The following is a 20,849-nucleotide window of genomic DNA, read 5'->3' on the forward strand; positions in this document are numbered from 1 at the left end:
GTCGAGGGGAAGCTGTAGCTTTGAGGGTGTGAGGACTCAGCCCATCACTAGAATTTAAGCAGCCAGACTGTTTCTTGGCCCAACTCTGTGGGTGAAAGGCAGTTCCTTATTAGGCTGCCTGCATTTGCCCAGGAAATCTGTGAGGCTGAGCAAGCAAGATGAAGATCCTCCATCTGAGGCTGGGAGGGAGTAGGGAGGGAGTAGGGAAGGCTGCGATGGATAATTAAAAACTTGTGTTCATTGAGTGTCTCTCCTGTGGGACAGTGGGAGTCAGGAGGGACTGGAGATATGATAGAAATACTGTACATAACCCTCTTCCTTAAACTTGTATGTCAGTCACAGAAACAAGCACATTATGATATTTATTACTAACCAAATGTGATTCTGTTTACATACCACATATTACAGAGATGTAGTAACTGGTGTCTGAGGTGCCTAAGAAGTTGGAGGACAGTCTTAGCAGTGCCTGAGTTCAATGGTAATGTTTAAACTGCATCTTCACTTTGATGAAAACTTAAAGAAAGCATTTTGATCAGTTTAAAATATAACCTTTCACATTGGCAGGGTTAGTTTATAATGAAAAGACATTTTTATAGACTATAACTTTAGTTTCTTAAGTTAATATTGTTCAAACTAGGGTCCAAAACATATTCTTACAGGTGTATCCATTTAAAAATTCTTTTATTCACTGTGGAAACTAGAATATTGATCTGAACCTCAAAGGATGTGTGGGTTCATATGGGTGTGAAAGGAGGAGAAAGGTGTTTCCATGAGAGGAGAGGGTTAGATCAAGGATGATCGTGGTGCCTCTGGGATGCCTGGGAACTCGAAGGATATATCAGTTTCAGGTTTCTAGATATTCTACCTGACACTGATATGTCAGGAATGTGGGGACCACTCTTCCCTCTACTATTGTAAATACCTACCTTTTTCTGATGGATGCAGGGAGTTTTTTAAGTCTTTTTGTTGAGAAGGTAACTCTTATAGTCCTCTTGTAAAGAATCATCTTCTAACCCTCATGTTATTGATCATAAAATTTTCTTTCTCTGCTAGAATGTGAATTTAGTTTCCTTAGGACTTGAGTGGTTAATATTTCTTACAGAGACATCTAAAGGAAAGCCCGTTGCCTCATCCCTTCAGGTGTTTGCTAGGTACTCAGGAAGCAGGTGGTCCCCCAGGGAGTAGAACGCTAAAGGGTCATTGTCTCTTTTAGGTATCACCCCCTCACCTTGCACCTGTACTTGGTGTTAGGGATTTGTTCCTCTCAAATATCACTGATGTTCTCTTGAATTATTTTTCTTTTGGTCAGAAAACATCCCAGATCAGTGGTCTTTAGTCATCTTCATTTGGCAGGACAGCTTTACTAGGTTTATTACTAAAACAGCAACGTATCAGATTGCCAGCCTGTTTGTGTACCCATGTAGGCTAACAAGTGGTTGGTCTTTTAAAATATTTGTTAAGTAAAGCTGTCTCTCTCTCTCTCTCTTTTTTTCCTTTGCAGATTCCAACAAGATTATGGCAGAGCAGAGCCACATGCAAAAGCAGCTGGATTTACAGAATGGTAGCTTAGAGGCAGGCTTTGTGGAGAATTCCCTCGAAAACGATTCCCAAAACATGATGGAGAGCCTGAGCCCAAAGAAATATTCTTCCAGTCTGAGATTTAAAGCCAATGGAGACTGTTCTGGCTCCTATTTAACCCTCTCACAACCTGTGCCTGCTAAAAGAAGCCCTTCTCCTTTGGGAACCAGTGTCAGAAGTAGCCCTTCTTTGGCCAAAATTCAGGGAACTAAGCAGTTCTCTTGCGATGGAAGTGACAAAAGTATTTCCATGAAACCGCCCACCCCTTTACGCAGCACTTCACCCTCCCTTAGTGGATATGCACTTGGGAGAGCAGACTTTGATCATTTTCTTGGCCGGGACGCCGAAAGGTCCTTGAGGCTTTCAGAGAAGCCTCCCTATTCCAAATATAGCTCAAGGAATAAATCCCACGACAATGTCTACTTTCTCGGAGGGCTGGAAGGCCGAAAAGCATCTGGCTCGCTCCTGACCACGTGGAATGGAAGTTCCCTGAGTGACACTGGCTCCTCGCCCATCAACAGGTCAGGGGCGGCCAGCATGCCTTCAAGCCCAAAGCAAGCCAGGAAAATAAGCATCCAGGACAACCTGACACTTCAGCCCAAGTTGAGCAGACACCGGGACCCGGCATCTGAAAACATCAGTTTAAGAACCAGGAAGTACTCTAGCGGCAGCCTGAGTCACATGGGCGCCTACAGCCGCTCTCTCCCCAGGTTGCATAGAGCCACCGAGAACCAGTTGGCACCCCTCAGTCTGCCTCCAAGAAGCTCTCTGGGCAATTCCAAACGAACGAAACTGGGGGAAAAGGATCTACCTCATAGCATCATAGACAATGACAATTACCTGAATTTTTCTTCTTTGAGCTCAGGAGCTTTGCCCTACAAAACCTCTGCCTCTGAGGGCAGTCCGTACGTGAGTTCCACCCTCAGCGTGCCTGCCAGTCCTCGAGTGGCTCGCAAGATGCTTCTGGCCTCCACCTCCTCCTGCACCTCTGACGACTTTGACAGGGTTTCCTACTCGGGTACCAGCCCTGGTCATTCGTTTCCTCCTGGGGAGCTGGACCGAGCGTTTGCAGCCAGAAGGAACTTCTCGTGTGGATCTGTCGAGTTTGATGATGCAGACTTGGACAGCCTCAGACAGGCCTCAGGAACCCCCCAGCCTGTCCTTCGGGAACGGAAAAGCAGCATTAGCTCCATTTCCGGACGAGACGACCTGATGGATTATCACCGGCGGCAGAGGGAGGAGAGACTCAGGGAGCAGGAGATGGAACGATTGGTAATCTCTTCATCTGACTTGACCTCACTGTTTCATTGAGCAGCTTCTTGGAGACAAGCTCCAAGGATACACGTGGGCATGTGGAATTTCCCAGTGTGCCAGCTCCTGGTGTCCCTTCCTAGATTTCCTCCTGCTAACCTTCCCCTTCCCAAATCACTATTATTAGTCACATAGGGCTGTTTTGAAGGCCTACATGTGCCTAATGTTATATTAAATTGCTCTGCAGAGGCCTCACAAGTATAAACTCTTGATAAATCTAACAAAGGTAGTTGTGAATTTTACTGAGTTTCTTTAAAAGTCTTAGGGACTTTTAAGACTATGAGGAAAAACTGACATATTATTTACATCATCAAATTTGAATGTATATGCTATGATAGTAATAGTCAGTGAAATGACAACTCACTGGGAATTAGGCAGTAAGTTTTTCTGTGTAGCAAGTTGTCTGAGAAGTTGAAAGATTGCCCCACTGGTGCTCAACCTTTTTTCTGCACTGTATACACACAGATACACACACACCACACATCATACTTCAGCCATGTCTTAATACATGTAATGACTACAAACTTCGCATGTCCCCCAAAGTTACTGAGTTGTCTTTTTCTGCGGATTTATGATTACTATAAAAATATTGAAAATAGTAAGAGGGAACAGGAGAGTCCCACTAACGAATGAGAACAAGCTGGCACATTTTTCTATTCTGTTTTCTTTTAAGCATAAGTTTCTTAGGGCGAATACCTGTCAGATTATTTTGATTCATTAATTATTTCCTTAGTGTGGGAAGCAGTAGGATGGTAGAGCTGATATTCTGAAGTATAGGAGTATCAAAGTATTTTAGTTACTAAAAACAAGTATGCTGGAATAAAATTTCTGAATCCCATACAAAGCTAGTTAATTCGTGACCAGACAGTAAAATTTTAACTTTTGGATTATAATGAACTGAAACTATTTACATCTATACAGGACAGAATTTTCTTGAAATTTTAGAAAAGTAATTATCTGCATCAGTTGCAGCTTTTCTTGGTCAGTTAATGTCTGCCCTTACAGAGTTTCCAAATGTCCTGATCCATATACTAGTGAATGAAGACAAATGTGTATGCCCCAGAGAACTTGATGTCCTGTGGGTGGGGATAGCAGTTTCTTTGTTACCATACATAATCTCCAAATATTTTTCATGATCACAAAAAGGCATTATATTTGGGCTTGATTCACTGACATAAATTAGAAAAGGTTGTAATTAGCATATAAAGGCCTTCTTGTATGTGAATAGCAAACCTAGCACTATACTGTACTGAACAACTCTCATTGATAAAACCAGAGAATCTATCTGATAATTTATTAAGGTATCTGAAGGCAATGGCACTCCACTCCAGTACTCTTGCCTGGAAAATGCTATGAACGAAGGAGCCTGGTAGGCTGCAGTCCATGGGGTCGCTAAGAGTCGGATACGACTGAGCGACTTCTCTTTCACTTTTTACTTTCATGCATTGGAGAAGGGAATGGCAACCCACTTCAGTGTTCTTGCCTGGAGAATCCCAGAGATGGGGGAGCCTGGTGGGCTGCTGTCTCTGGGGTCGTGCAGAGTTGGACACGACTGAAGTGACTTAGCAGCAGCAGCAAGCAAACATTTCAGTGGCTTCATCTCTCCAGAGGTCTTCCTTAAATGCTTTCATTTACTCTTCTGTTCTAAGGAAAAAGAAACCAAACTTGAAGTTCATTGACAGCAGGTTTCATCTTTAGCATGTGTAAGTGTTGGTACAGTTCTCTTTCCTCTAGTTTTCCCAAATCTGCTAAGGTTCCTGGCAATCCAGTGACCTTTCTTACTGCCTGTAAGGTTGGTGTCCTATAAGCCACAAACAGGTCTTAGATCAACTTCTTAGGAGAGGTTTTGGATATTAACTTCAGATATGAGGTTATAACCCTTTTTCCTTTATCAAGAGCTTGTAATAAGAAATGAGGCTTATTTTTAAGTAAGACAGTCTACATTTGACTGCTATTGCATTGTCTATTTGTCTGATTACATCCCAGTGAAACAGGAAACAGATTCTTATTGAGTGCTTGCAAATAATGTTATTGCCATTAAAAAGTAAAGTGACTCAGAAAAAAATATCACTTCCTGAATTCTGAGAGGCCAAGAACAGACTGCCATTGAAAGAATGTTTCATTTAGTTTGCAAAATCGGAGTCAACTGAATTGAGGGTTAGAGAATGATCAAGATGAATGGTAAAAGGGTTTTCCCCATCAGAAAATAGAACATTAAGGTTAATGCCAATAATTTTCCAAAACACATATCTGCGTTTGGAAATCAGATTTCCAGTTTCAGTTCCATGAGTTCTATATAATTAATTCTTATTCCTCTAGTCTTGAGTCATTAATTTGATTTCATATAGTCATTTATTTCTGGACTAAATGAAGTCCTGAAAGTCTGATTTAGTTGCTAGTACTATATGATACTTGCCTATGTAATGCCAGCTCTTCTGTCAGCTTCTGCCCATTAAGTCCATTCTTTGAAATATTAAGAGTAAAGAGTATCTGGTTAAGTTCTGTCCGTGAGGCTCTGAGACTGTCTTTCTTTGTTAAAGGCTCATCCTCGACTATAAGCAGACTATAAGCATGAGAGGAAACCACAGACTATTGGGTGAGGGTAAGGGCAAGTGGCTGTGGTTAATCTATACTTAATTTAACAAACTTGATCAACAAGAAGGAAAGTTTGAATCTTCCATTATGCAATAGGATGTTGATCTTATTGAATTAGTGTTTCACATAAGGGTAAGAACATATGACAGAGGGTGAGGATATTGATGTATATCCAGGGCCTTTCCATAGGTATGCAATCACTGAACTTTATAAAATTTTACCTATAAAAAATTAAATGAGGGAAGGCTGAGCTTCTCATTTGATCTGACAAATCTTCCTATGCATTTTTTGATAGTGTTGAGCTGTTTATACAAGGGGTGTAGTGAATAAACCTCAAATATTTCTAGCATTCTTTTTGTAAGATTAAGAAAAAAAAAAAACTTTGTCATTGCCCAAGGGTCCTCTGGGAAAACTTAGAGATAGTTCAGGTGTGAAAGGTATCTTTGAAAAATTTGTTTTCCTGAATTTAGGGTCTGATCTTGGGAAGGCAAAATCAAATATTAATTAGAGATTAATAATATATTATGGATCCCTGAGAAAATGAATGTTGCAGTTTGATTACCTGATAAAATGAGGATAAGTTATTTATTATAAACAATAAATCTTAAAGTAATCAGAAATGACCTATTTTGATCATTTTAAATATGCAAGTATATATCCCAGTTAGGACAAGACACAACAGATTAGTCTTTTCAGATGCTGAAACTCTTCTCTCTGGACAGATTACAAAAATAAACTTTTACTACCTTTTGTAAGCATAGGCTGATTTCTCCAAGATTAGTAAGTAGGTCCTTTCATTAAGAGATAGCTCTATTTTAGCTTTACATTAATAGGATACTTCTCATAAAAAAGTTACTTCATAAATTCATCAGTGCTATTCAGATTTTGCCAAAATTTTAACATTTTATTACATCTTTACAGAACTAACTTTGTAAATGTTATCAACCAAGTCAAATATGCTCCTTTATCTGCAAATCTCAAATTTTCATGTAATTTTATTCAAAGTACCATTGATTTACAATATTGTATTACTTTCAGATGTACAACATGGTGATTCAATGTTTTTATAGATTATATTCACTGAAAGTTATTATAAGATAGTGACTATATTCCCTGTGCTATACCATATGTCATTGAAGTTTGTTATTTTATACGTAGTGATTTGTGCCTCTTAATTCCCTACTCCTATAAGTCCCTCCCCTCTACCCTCTCCCCACAGGTAACTACTAGTTAGTTCTCTATGTCTCTGAGTCTGTTTCTGTTACGTTTATTCGTTTTTAGATTCTACATGTAAGTGCTAACGTACAATATTTGTCTTTCTCCAGCTGACTTACTCATTAAGCATAATATTCTACAGGTCCATCTGTGTTACTGCAAATGGGAAAACGGCATTCTTTCTGTAGCTGAGTAATATTGCATTGTCTCTGTATACCACATCTTCTTTTTTCATCGTCTGTCAATATTTATCTACTGGTTCGAAAGTGATAGTCATTTAAATTCTGAAATGTACTCCGTCCCCCACATTTTGAGTTTTGGATGTCACGCTTTACATCTTCATGTCTATCCCTTCGTTGTTTATTGTAGTTATAACTGATTTTACAATTTTTGTCTTTTAGTCTTCCTGCTCGGTTCTTATCCACAGCCTTTACTATAAATTTGCCCCACCTGTGGGATTTTTCCTTTCCTATAAATTCTCACTTCTTGTTGTAGCCTTTTGTTTTCCTCTTAGAGAAGACCATTGAACACTTCTTTTAGGATCACTTTAGAATTGATGAACTCAGTATTTTCTTGTCTGAGAAGTACTTCCTCTCTTCTTCACTTCTGAAGGATAACCTTGTTGGGTAGAGTATCCTAGGTTGCAGGTTTTTCCCTTTCAGCATTTTAAATATATCGTGTTACTCCCTTCTGGCCTGCAAAGTTTCTGAAGGAAAAAGAACTGATAACTTTGTGGGGATTCCCTTGTATGTGGCTCTGTTTTTCTCTTGCTGCCTTTAAAATTCTCTCTTCATAATTAACATTTGCCATTGTAACTATGATATATCTTGATGTGGGTCTTTTTCAGTTCATCTCGTTTGGGACTACCTATGCATCCTGTACCTGGATATCTGTTCCCCTCTTCAGATACATTTCCCACCCCACCCTTCTCTCTCTTCTTCTTGAGGGAACCCTATAATGTGAATATTATAGCGCTTGATACTGTTTCAGAGATTCCTTAAACCATCCTCATTTTTTAGAATTTGTCTTTCTTTTTGTTATTATGATCAGGTGGTTTCCTTTTTTTCTATCTTTTAGATCACTTATCACTAGGTGTATCAACTCGTCTTCTAATTCCTTCTAGTGTATTTTCATTTCTGTTATTGTTTTCTTCAGCTCTGACTGGTTCCTTTTGGTTTCTTATATTTTCTAGTTCCTTGTTGAAATTCTCACTGTGTCCATCTATTCTTTTCTCAAATACAGTTATAAGCACTTTTATAATTAATGCTTTTAATTTTTTACCTGGTAAATTATCTAATCTTTAGGGGTGTTCTCAGCACTGTTTTTTGTTCTGCTATTTGAAACAAACTGCTATGTCTTCTCGTTTTGTTTAAATTTCTCTGTTCCTATGGAATTAGGTGGATAGTTACCTGTTGCAGTTGTGAAGATGTGTCCTTGTGTGGGTGTGTCCCTGTGCAGTCTGTGTGAACTCAGTGGCTTTAGTGGGGGAGTTGGATCTGAAGTGAGCATGGATGGCGCTTTCCCATGGGGTGTGTTGTCAGCTGTCACCTTTGTAGGAGGTCACAATGAGATGGAGAGGTGGAGCCAGGGCCTCTTGTAAACCTGGGCTTCTCCTATGCTTAATGACTGGCATCCCTCTATTGGAGGCAGGCCCAGCTCTCAGGGTGCTGGAGCAAAAGCCCTTTGGGTTGGATTCAGACTGGTTCCATTCCCTCTGATTGTGTGCTTTCTCTTCACAGTGGCACTTCCACCCTAGAGAAGAGCAAGCCAGAGCTAGAAGGCCTGGTTTCGGCACTGGGTTCAGACTGTGTTGCATGCTGAGACAGTCCGAGCAAGCCAGTCAGAGCCCCAGGCAGTTTCCAGTTTGTTGCCTTCAGGACCACTTGCAGTCAAATCTGCCTTTACCCTTTTCAGAGACTGAACGTGGTTGAGCTGGCTCTACTTCCTCTGTATGCACATCCCTCAGTCTTCCAAAAACAGCAGCGTTGCCCCTCGTATGGTACAGCAGTAAGGCAAGAGGGACTGCAGTAGGCACCCTGTGCAGGCAGGGCTGCAGGGTAGGATGGTTGTGAGAAACCATCTAGAGCCCTGGGCAGTTTCGGTCTGCTTTCTGCCCCTTGCTCTGGGAGTAAGGAAACCTGTGTGCTCTTCACATGTAAGTCCCACTGGTTTTCAAAGCACCTGAAGGGTCACATTTTCTGGCATTTTACCTAGGAGTGGTGTGCCCAGTATTTGGCTTGAATCCATCACTCTCCAGGGAGGATCCCTGAGCCAGTGATAACCCCTTCATCTTCTGCATCCCCTCATGGAGATGCAAGTACCAACATCATAGTTTTCCCTCCCTTCCTACTTAACTGTGTGTGGGCCCTTCTTTACAGCCTTGGTTGTAGAAGAGCCTCCAATTTGTGCTCATTGGAAGTTGCTCCACACATGGTTTTACTTTTAATATGTGTGTGGTGGGGGCAGTTGAGCTCAGCATCCTCTTTCCACTATCTTGAACTCCCTAACATCCCAATCGACAGTTTTTTAATTTCTGTCAACTTTTTGTTCTTCACAGTCTTCTTTCACTTTCTGGAACAACCAGACACTAAGGCAAATGACTTAAGATATTGTCAATTATGTTCAAGGTGACACATCACAGGATGTAATTACTGTTGATATAAAAAGACTTGTCACAATTATAATTCAGTATAGTTGAACATGAATTTTGTATTTTTTTAATCTTATACTGTATATAGAAATAATCTTAACATCTTTTCAGTAAACTAGTACATTGAAGAAGTTCGGATCAACTAATCTGTGATAAAACTAATCTAAACTTATCTGAAAGATGAAATTATACTTGTATTATACTATGCACTGATAAGATAATGCAAAGACATATAGCTGTTTTTTAAACTAAATTATCAAATCAGTGTTTGATAATTTGTATAAAGATTTACTTTAGTCATATAAACTTGTTTTCCATGGAAAAGAAAACTGTTTCTGAAGTCAAGACTTTTGATGAAGAAGGTCTTTTTCTTAAAAAGAATACATTTAAATTTTTAGAATTTCATTTTGGGGGAAATTTTGGGAATATTAGATTTATTTAAATGCTTAGTCTCTATAAACCAATCATAATAGAGGTCCTTTATTTTAATTTATTGTTATCTTCAGGAAGTAGGAAAATATTTCACTCTCACATGGTGATATTTTTTCTCAGTTAGAGACTGGGCAAAAAAATTGTCCTGATTTGAGTTCATAGATAGAAAAATAACAGATGAGGAAGAACAACAAACAAATGCTGGACCATGCTCACTGGAGAAAGGCTGGCTTCCAGTTCTACCTGATGGATCACCAAGTGGTCAAATCATAAAGCCAGATTCCCAGTTATGGCGCCATTAATGCAGAAAATTATCAGTTATTTGCAAACCAAAACCCCGCTCAGACGCAGACAAGAATCAGAGACACAGAGTAGGTAAACACAGATGTTAGAGGACAGTGAGTCAGTGAGGGTGAAGTTCTGCTGCCATTTGAGATTTACTCCAGGAGCCAGGAAAAGCTATGCCTGGGCTTCCAGCCCATGAGATATTGTTCATGAGAAGTACAGTTCAACTGGCTCTTCAGGATCCACTGGGACAATTAACTGGAATCTCCACATTGTCAAAGCATAATTTTCAAAAAATAAACCCAACTCTTAAACAAATATAAAATTAATAGATGCCAAAAATTTATTGAATTCATTAATGAGGAAACCGAGCAGGATAAAGTAGATACACTAAGCATAATTTCTGTAGCATTTTTTAACTTAAGTTTTGACTATCTCAGTGCTTCATTTGGATTTTTTTTTTACATGTGCAATCTTTATTTGAAAACTTAAGATAATTATTTAAAATATTAAAGACTGAACCCTAATCATGAACCTCCAAAGACCTACTAATGGGGTACAACTGTTGACTGTGAGTCAACATTAAATAGCTTCCAAGTGCTGTGCTATTTGAGTTGTTTCAATAATTTTTCTTCCTTCTTTCTGGCTCTAAGCTGCTAGTTTTTCTTTTGTCATTGTGCCAATCTTTTTTTAATTTATAACTTTTAGAAACCAGATATCAAGCCTGTTTAAAAATATTGCCAACTATGAGTTACTAGATGCAAGTGAGATCTTGAGTGGGTCCTGTGTGCATGAAATGTGTGTACTTCAGCTCATAGACCTTGTGACATCACTTTGGGCTGGTGAGTGGTCATTTAAACTTCCCAGTTCTGAGCTGTTTTCCAAGTAGAGGTAATGGATAAGGTACCTCTGATGGGCTGGGATGCTGACCTTTTGACAAACTAGATGTTTCAAAGACTAAAGAAATCATTATAAAGTAGGCAAGATATTCTTTTGTTCATCTCATTTGAGTCCTGCCTCCCTTCCAGTAATGTAGAGGTAGTGATGGCCCTCTAGTTCATCTTATGGTCCAAGACAGTCAAAGTCATTTTAAGAAGAAAAGAGGAAAATTAAAAGCTTAAAGCAAATCCTACTGCTATTAAGACTCTATTTGGCTCCATCACCAAAAGCATCTGTGTGCTATTGTGGAGAACTGGTGGATTCCCACAGCTTGCTTTGTAGCAATCCAGTGTTTTCTTTCTGGTTGATGACAGTCATCTGCAGTGCCTTGATAAACAGCATTGTCGCCATTTAGAACTATGTAGAACCACACTTGGCATTCATTTCTCCATGCATGGAACAAGTTGTAATATGATGCCAGTTCTCATGAGGCACTGTGGAATAAGATCTTCTAACTTTTTACATACTCTGCCACCCTGGAGATGAGGTTGACTTCCATGGTATTTATTACTTGAATAGGTGAAATGTCTGAAACAGCAATTGTCTGCAATTTAGAAGATGTTTTGTTCTAATAGCCTCTCTGAAAGCACTTTACAACAAAAGAATTTTAAGTTGCAAAGGGCTGGGAGCGTGCCTGTCTTACTCATTGCTGTATATCTCTACGTCGTAGCCAAGTATGCAGAATATAGGAAGCAATGTACACATGTTTTTAGAAAGTAAATGAATGGCGTTCATTCTGGCTTTCCTTATTCTGTGGCTGAAGTCTGCAACCTTAGTTCCTGGATCTCAAACTTAGGTTTATGCATGTAGTTCTAGGTAACAGTGAAGCTGACTACAAAAGGATGCAAATATCTCAGCATAAATGAATTCTTTTTACTTCTAGAAGTGGAGAAATTCTCTTCCACTTTTTCAATTAAAAATAAAAATAAAAGACAGGCATTTTTCTTTATGTCGAAAAATTTGTGGCATTCTTTGTAAGACCTGGTGGTGTTCAAAACCAAGGGTTGCTTACTTTTGAGCAGACAGTAGGTGTAATGTTCTTGAAGTTAAGTGTAATTGAGGATACCTTAGGAGTTAAAATATAAAATGGAATTTTATAAAAGTATATGTTCTCTTATATAAAAGTATATGTTCTTTTACCATATGTAAAATTGATAGCTAGTGGGAAGTTGCTATATAACACAGGAAGCTTAATCCAGTGCTCTGTGAGAACGGAGAGGGATGGGATGGGGCAGGGGTTGGGAGGGAGGTCCAAGAAGGAGGGATATATCACATTGTAGAGCAGAAACCAATGTAACAGTAAACTAATTATGGATATCTTATAAGAGCATAAGGAATCACTTTAATTCAAAAATAATGAAAGGGTAGTAATATTCTATTCATAAATAAAGCATAAATTACCAATAAAAATTATTCAAAAATGTGTGTGTATGTGTGTGTGTGTATGTGTGTGTGTGTGTGTGTGTGTGTGTGTGTGTGTGTGTTCTTTAATCTCCCTGTGGTGGTAATCTACAGATAGCATTTTAGAAGCCAGAGAGTAAACAACCCTGATACTTCAGTTCTATAATTAGAAAAACTGACTTGGGAAACCAAGAAGAGTGAGCATTGTCAGATGAAAGTTCCTCCACCTGTAGATGCGCTATGCTTCTATATCTGCTCCTTGCTGCCTCCACTTCCCAGTGACTCCTGACCCCAAGGACAGTTTGGTCATTCAGACTGTTTTGTCAATTGGACAGCATTTCTTAGTTGGAAGCAGAATGGACAGTGTTATAAGACTGTTTATGGCTGCCTAGCCATCTTTCTTTTTTCCTAAGAAGAATGTGTTTGGAATGTGAAGGCAAACTTAAGTATTGAAAGCTATTTTGTGCTCCCATCTGACTTGAAAGGCATCTGCTTCCTGATGTGGCCTTTCCTCTTGCTACATCCTGACTATAGTTTTAGTTTGAGAAAAAAATAAAAAATAAAAAGGTTGCACTAGTGGGAAGCGAGCCACTTAAACTGCAAATGGGGTGAGAGGTTGGTTTACTAACCAAATAAAGTGAGTGGCTCAGTCTTTTAAAGGGATATTTAGAAATTACGGCTCTTCCTGTATGCTGAGTCAGAATGTCCATTAGTTAATTAATTGATTTAATCTTCAGGTTTAACGTAAGCTTTAGAATGATTTGTATCTGTGGAGCTGTGCTTTTCTTAGCTCTGATGGTTAAAACAGCTGGTCAGCTCTCTGCCTTCTTTCACTTTCAGGCCTTTGGGATGGTTTATCATCTGCTGCAGAAACACAAAGTGAGCTGTAAATGTGAACTATGTATTTTTAAACTTCGTTACATTAAGCAAAACTTAAAGAAGTTAATTACGATATGTTGGATATTGGTCAGTACAGGATTAGATTGGTAATACTGTATACTGTCTAAGCTATCAGTTCTCTAAGCCAACTTCTTCCATTACTCATACAATAAGAGTAAATCTATAATTAGTAGATAATATAGACTGTTATCTGTGGTCAGATCACCTTGGATTAGGAGAGAATAAAGATTTTATCTTTTACATAGCAAATTGCTGGCTTAAATGTAGATGTTCAGTAAATATTGAAGGAATTTATTCTTTGCAAACTAGAGTTGCCAACTATCCCCAGTTACCTGAGAATAAAAAGTTATCCATCTTTTTTTTTCTTCTTCAGTTGGAGGACTAGATGGGTAGAAGAGGAATGGGAAGGGGAAAAATGTTCAGCAATATCTAGTGACTCCACATTGGGGAAACAGAGCCAAAAGTCTTAGTATAATTCTGTGTTACAGTAGTCTATGACAGTTGCTGTTAAAAGTGAGTTCCTCTATACTTGAGAGCAAATCCTAGGGTCTTGTTACAGTGGCAGTACAAGTTCTTTCCTCTTGATGGTGCCAAACATTTAAAAATCCCTGCTTAGAGCTGAGGGATCTCTACTGTGCACCTCAGGTGCATAATTCAGCTTTCTCAGGCTAAATGCTGAAATACAGAATGTAGCTTAGACTAAAAGGAGACACCATGTGCCACTATGTCACTTATGGGAAAAGTTACATTCTTTTTTAAAGTGTTAAATCATTTTAGAAAAACATATAAACTGAATGAAAATGGAAAACAGTATATATCAATATCAACAGGTATATGGGAGAGGGGAGATGAGAGAAGACTATTGATTCTTTGTAGGAAAGGGGATCTCCTTATTTGTTGTCAAATTACTTTATATTTCTAAATTAAAAGCCATTTATTGACCTGCCTTTGAAGATCTGTCATCAAATAGTAGATTTAGTGACTGCTGGCTAATTCTTATAATGAGAAATTTTCCCTCTCTGTTCTACAAAAGTTTATGTGAATATTTGCTATGAAGACTGTTTTTAAAGTTTGAGGTTGATTCTTTAGTCTACGGCCATACCACCCTGAACGCGCCCAATCTCGTCTGATCTCGGAAGCTAAGCAGGGTCGGGCCCGGTTAGTACTTGGATGGGAGGTTGATTCTTTAAAAAAAAAAAAAGTCCAAAACAAGTATTTGAAATCAAACACACTCATCGCTTTTTCAATGAGTGAATTTTGATTCAGTCATCTCAATGTGTAGGTTAAGACATTTTAGAAGGCACTTTTAAAAAGTTAATCTTTATATTTTAGAGGTAGCTGTAGATTCCCATGCAATTAATTGTAAGAAATAGTTCAGAGATCCTGTACCCAGTTTCTTCCAGTGGTAACATCTTGTGCACTCCGGTACAATATAATAACCAGTGTTACCAGGTCCAGGCTCCTACTGCTTGCCTCATGACACGCCAATAAATAGAGAAGTTGTTGGGGCAAGAAATAGCAACTTTATTCAGAAGGGCAGCAGACAGAAGACGGTGTACTAGTGCCCCATCTTACCGAAGTTAGAATTCAGACTTATACTGAAAGTGGGGAGGGGGCTGGTTGTGGCAAACTTATTGCTGTTGGAATCCTTTCTTCTTGCAGCTGTCCATGTAGGTTAGGTCATAGTATTCCTGTAAACCTCCAATAAGAAAAATGTTATTTTCTGTTCTACAACGTTTTATCTCTATATGAATGAAAAAGTATTATACTTTTAAAAATATGGCCCTTGAGAATGGGCTATCATGTATTTCAGCCTGTAGGCAACATTCCTAACTTGTAGCAAAAGCAGTAAACTATAAAGGGTAAAGAAACAGATCTAATATGGAGTCAGCTTTGTGCTTCCCTATTATAGCAGGATATATGATGATATATAGCAGGATGACCATGCAGTCAAGACACAGAACAGTTCTGACACCACAAGGGTTCTTCTCCTGTTATCCTTTTTATAGCTGCCCCTGCTTTCCTCCTACCCTCATCTCCTCCTCAACCCTTGGCAATCACTGGTCTGTTCTCCATTTCTGTTTTTGTCATTGCAGGAATGTTACACAAATATAATCAGATACTATGTAACCCTTTGCATTTGGCTTTTTCCACTGCATAATGCTCTATAGAGATTGAGTCCATCTGTTGCTGTTATTGCCTTTTCTTCAGTTCTAAGTCTGGGATTTATGAGACAAAAGAAAATCCCAGGGAGTTTGTCTCTGCCTTTCCTTGAGACTCTAGTTTCCTAGCTGATCTGGTGCTTTCTCCCCATTTTTCAGAGTGTTATATTTGTCCTATATATAAAATTTTCGAGGTTCTTAGTTGTACTTGAGTGAGAAGAATAGGGGCAAGGATCTCTACACCATCTTCCCAGAAGCAGAAATCAGTAAGATTGGTTTTTCAAAGTTCAGAACAGCCAAGAAATTTGGTGAAATCTAATTGACTGCAAGGGAGATATATGTCTGTGGGAGTGTGTTCTTTGAAGAATTTTGGTTTGGAAAAATTGATGTTTTTCTCATTCAAACTTGCCAAGACCCTATCCCAGATCTGGGATTGTAGTTTAGCTTTTGAAAAAAAGATAATTTTAAGAAAACACTAAGTACAGTTAAAAAGAACAAGTTTTTTCAGACATGTATTTCTTTCATTTTGATTATAGAATAGCAGAGCCAGAACTTTGAAAAGTTGGACTTTTCTATCTGGTTATGAAGACCAAGGCCTAAATCATGTCAGACAGATTATAATTTTTGAAAGCTGCCTTGGAAGAAAGGAGAATATCATTACTTTCCTAACAACTCAAATAAAGTGAAAGTGAAGTTGCTCGGTCATGTCCGACTCTGCAACCCCATGAACTGTAGCCTACCAGGCTCCTCCGTCCATGGGATTTTCCAGGCAAGAGTAGTGGAGTGGGTTGCTATTTCCTTCTCTAGAACATCTTTCCAACCCTAGGATTAGAACCAAGGTCTCCTGCATTGCAGGCAGACACTTTACCATCTAAGCCACCAGGGAAGCCCAAAGAAAGAAGACGTCATTGTTTACTTTTAATTTCTATATGTAAAACTCAATAGCATGCTTTCAAAATTATAGCACGTTGTATTTCCCATGAGGTATATCTCCCATAGATGGTTGTTTGCAATACTTTTAGTTGATATGTGATAGCCCACCCTTCTTTTTTATACGTTACACCTTCCTACTTTTTCAATCCAGCAACTTCTTTACGCATTAAAAAAAACTTTATTTTTTAAGATAGATTTTCAAATGTGAAGATTGAGTTTGGGTATCTCTCATACACTGGTTTTGATTGAACAGAATAAAATATTATATAAAATTCTAAAAGTATTTCAGTGGGTTGTACACTGTAAACTGTGGTCTTTCAGGAGACACAAACAAATCAAAAAGATCCTCTGGAACTTAGTTAAACCGAGCTGAAAATGTAAGCAAATGACAGTACTCTTGGACTTTTATCATGTTTTCTATAATGGTATGGAACAATAGCATAATTTCTTTAATAGAAGGGGCTCAAGCACCATGGAGATTTTCTTCTGAAATGGCGATGTAAGAGGAAAAATACCTGGCATATTTTTCTTAAACACTGTAGAAATTATGATTATATTGATCACATGAACTTCCTTTCTTTACAGCCAGTGTTTTTCAGTCTATAGGGAGAAGTGAATTTTCTCCTTAAATTTTCTGAGCAGAAGCAATAATGTTATGGAGACATTCATGATGGTCATTTTCTTTCAAATGACATCCTGTAATATTTTAAGTGGATATTTTATAAGAGTAAAACTTTTCAAAACTTGCATGTCTGCCAGTTGATTTTAAATGGCAAAATGATGCCGAAAGGCATCAGGAAAGGACTAAACTACAAAAAATCCTAGATATATGGTCAGAGATTGACTTAAGTCTGCCTAGCAAATGCAAGGAATAACTAGAGGCAGAAAAAGAAAGTTGAGAAAAGATTCTTGGATTAGAAAGGAACATGATTAACTTAATAAAGTGGTAGTATTTGAGGACATATTTGATGTAGATGAAAATAAAGTATTACCTCAGCATACATTTGTATTATATGTAATCCATATAACTATATGATATTAAATTATGAAACATACTAATATTTGTTGTAGTTCAGTCACAAAGTTGTGTCCAACTCTTTTGCGACCCCATGGACTGTAGCCCGCCAGGGTTCTCTGTCCAGGGGATTTCCCAGGCAAGAATACCGGAGTGGGTTGCCATGCCCTCCTCCAGGGGATTGTTCTGGCCCAGGGATAGAACCCACGGCACCTGGCACATCTCCTGCATTACAGGTACTTGTTTACCATTGAGCCACCAGGGAAGCCCGTATTAATATTTAAATATATTTTATCATTGTGTTGAGTTAAGTATATTATATACTTATATTTATACATGTTTTCTAAAGTATAAGCTCCTCCAGAAGAGAGCCATAGCTAAAAATAATAGTAGAAACAAGCAGACTTAATGGAGCTGTTGACACACCATTTAGTTCTTTTAAAAAATGATCGGGAGTGTGAGGATTGATTTATAAAATGGCACTAGGGTAACTGAATTTCTCTGGGTATGAGCAAAGGCAGGATATGATAAGCTCCTCGGGTATTTGAATGAGGCATGTACTCACAGGGCAGGGACACTGATTACCTCTGGCATTTAAGGTGAAGCCAGAGACAACGTGAAATAGAAACCTGGGTTCTACATCAGGGGTGAAGTGTGTACTGGTTAGGAGATGGAGTTTTTGGAAGATAGTTCTTTCTAGAAGCTACTCCATGGACTTATGTTGTGCCGAATGTATATTGCTCAGTAGTGGTGGAGTTAGAGGGACCAAATGGCAGTGAGTGACAGAAAAAGATTCCTTCCTCCCTGGGTTACTCTGGCGAGTGGGCTTAGGCACCTAATCTACCACAGGGAAGAATTCTAGGCAATGAGGGAATTCTTTCTCTTTCCAGATTGGCAAAGGAATCCCATAGTCTGTGAACTTTCAGGGAGATATTTAGCTGCATAAGATATTTTTCCTGTAGGCCACCAGTGAAGCTTACCGGAGCTTTTGTGTCCAGAGTTTTTATTGGACTTCATGACATAGGCATGGTTAACTTCTGTCTCCAGGTTGATTGATACCACATGACACAAGGCACCCACAGGAAACCATGTGGTCTTTTTGGAGTAGCCAGCCCCTCCCCTGAGATTATCTGGTATGGCCAACCTTTCCCTAATCAACAAAAACACTCTTATCAATTATGACTTAGATTACCTTCCAGAAGCCAACAGCAGAAGCAGACCTCTCTTTGGGCAAAGTCAAATTCTTTGTTACACAGCAGATGTATCTCAAAAGCGGAAGGCAGCATAGATCTGTTTCACTGCCATACCCCGTGGCCCGCATGGGTTGAACGAGGCCTCTGCTCCATGCTTGCTCACTCACAGCCCAGGTTGATGGAGCCAACATCATTGCAGTTTCACTCTGCTATGATAAAGCCAGGCGTGTAATGAATCCTGTGCTGGCTGTTTAGGCAGAAGTGACGCCTGTTGTCTATCAACAGGGATTTACTTTGACCCCACTCCAGCACTCTTGCCTGGAAAATCCTATGGACGGAGGAGCCTGGAAGGCTGCAGGCCATGGGATGCTGAAGGTTGGACACAACTGAGCGACTTCACTTTCACTTTCACTTTAAGGGACTTATCTCTAAAAACATAGAGACACACAGAAAAGATTTCTAAGCCATTGCTTCTGTTTTTCCTCCTTACAGACCCACCTAATTGAGACATCAGAATTTGATCATAGAGTTTTGGAAATTCTGTTTACATGCTGTCAGCTCGTCTCATTCTACCATCCACTTTTAAACCGAGATCTCTGACCCTCGCTGGTACACCCTATGAATTTATTCCTAAAATTTATTTAGGGTGTTGGAACCTACTGAGTCCTGATATAAAGAGGAAGAAATTTGACCCATCTCTGCGTGTATCTCATTCCTCTTCCTCCAAGAACCCCATCTCTCTAGCCACATAGTAGCTGTTGATCTTTGAGTATACTGTGATAATTCGTGACTCTATGACTTTGCTTATATGGTCCTTTATAGAAATGCCCTGCCTACCTATCCAGCAGACCAGACTCATATTTATCCTTGAGGACTCAATTCAGATTTCTTTTTCTATAATTTTTGTGCACGGCCTTCCCATAAAAGAATCCATATATTTTCTGTAAACCTGTTATCACTGTTTCTTTAGTCAATTGCCTATTTGTGCTTCTTGTTAAAGATCTGAGGGTACAAACGCTGTCTTTTTCTGTCTTTGTAGTCCCAGCACAATACCAGGCAGAGAGTAGCTTAATAGATTGTTACTGAACTGAAGATATGGAGACATTGAATCCCTAGGATTAACAGAAGAGTGAGGTCATATTTATTAGTTACAACAGGTCCTTTTAAATAGAGAAAAATCTCTTTTCAAGTAAATTATTTCTAACCACTAAAAGTTGGCCCTTTTTGTAATAAATAGCATATATAGTTATAAAAGAGGGATTTTCTTTTCTTTTTCCTTTTCTTTTGAGGCTTTTTTAATTGAAGTATAGTTGATTTGTAATGTCCTATTAGTTTCAAGTGTACACCACGGTGATTCCGTTTCTGTATGTGTATATACATATATGCATGTATGCATTCTTTTTCAGATTCTTTTCTTTTCTAGGTTATTACAAAGTACTTAGTACTGTTGCCTGTGCTGTATAGCAGGTCCTTGTTGGCTATTTTATATATAGTAGTGTGTATATGTGCTAATTCCAAACTCATAATTTATCCCTCCTTCCTTCTGTCCTTTTTGGTAACCAAAGCCTATTTTCTACGTCTGTGGGTCTATTTCTGTTTTGTAAATCACTTCATTTGTACCTTTTTTTTAAAAATATTCCACACCTAAATGATATCATGTGATATTTGTCTTTCTCTGACTTACTTCTCTTAGTATGATAATCTCTAGGGCCATCCATGTTGCTGCAAATGGCATTATTTCATTCTCTTTTATGACTGGGTAATATTCCATGAACATGACTTACCAACTCAGCAACAACAATATTCCTTTGTGTATATAGATATATCTCACATCTTTATCCACTCATCTTTCAGTGGATATTGAGGTTGCTTCCATATCTTGGCTATTATAAATCGTGCTGCAGTGAACATTGGGGTGCATGTATGTTTTTGAATTATAGTTTTCTCTGGATGTATGTTTAGGAGTGAGTTTACAGGATCATATGGTAACTCCATTTTTAGTTTTTTAAGGAATTTCCATATCATCTCCATAGTGGTTACTAAAAGGGAAATTTGAACAAAGATTTCACTCATGATTAAGCATTGGTACTTGATTTTCTGCATAATTTATTTCTATATTATATTCACTGTCCAAGGGCTTAGGTGGCTGTTGATTACGAGAGCACTGGGTGGATTCAAAATACTGATGAGGTTCCTGATGAGGGCTGTGAACTACAATGGGGCAATGCCAAACACATTCA

General features: G+C 38.7%; 1 protein-coding gene across 5 annotated transcripts in view; it reads left to right on the top strand.

Moving 5' to 3' along the window:
- PHLDB2 (pleckstrin homology like domain family B member 2) overlaps positions 1-20,849 on the top strand; it is a 114,067-nt gene that overhangs the window by 19,484 nt on the left and 73,734 nt on the right. For all 5 annotated transcript variants that reach the window (XM_068993282.1, XM_068993435.1, XM_068993507.1 and 2 more), the window contains exon 2: positions 1,502-2,850. In XM_068993282.1, coding sequence (XP_068849383.1) covers positions 1,516-2,850 — 1,335 coding nt within the window. In that variant the 5' untranslated portion in view covers positions 1,502-1,515. The remainder of the gene's footprint in view (positions 1-1,501; positions 2,851-20,849) is intronic.

Source organism: Capricornis sumatraensis, chromosome 1 (assembly GCF_032405125.1).
Source record: "Capricornis sumatraensis isolate serow.1 chromosome 1, serow.2, whole genome shotgun sequence".
Lineage (NCBI taxonomy): Eukaryota > Metazoa > Chordata > Mammalia > Artiodactyla > Bovidae > Capricornis > Capricornis sumatraensis.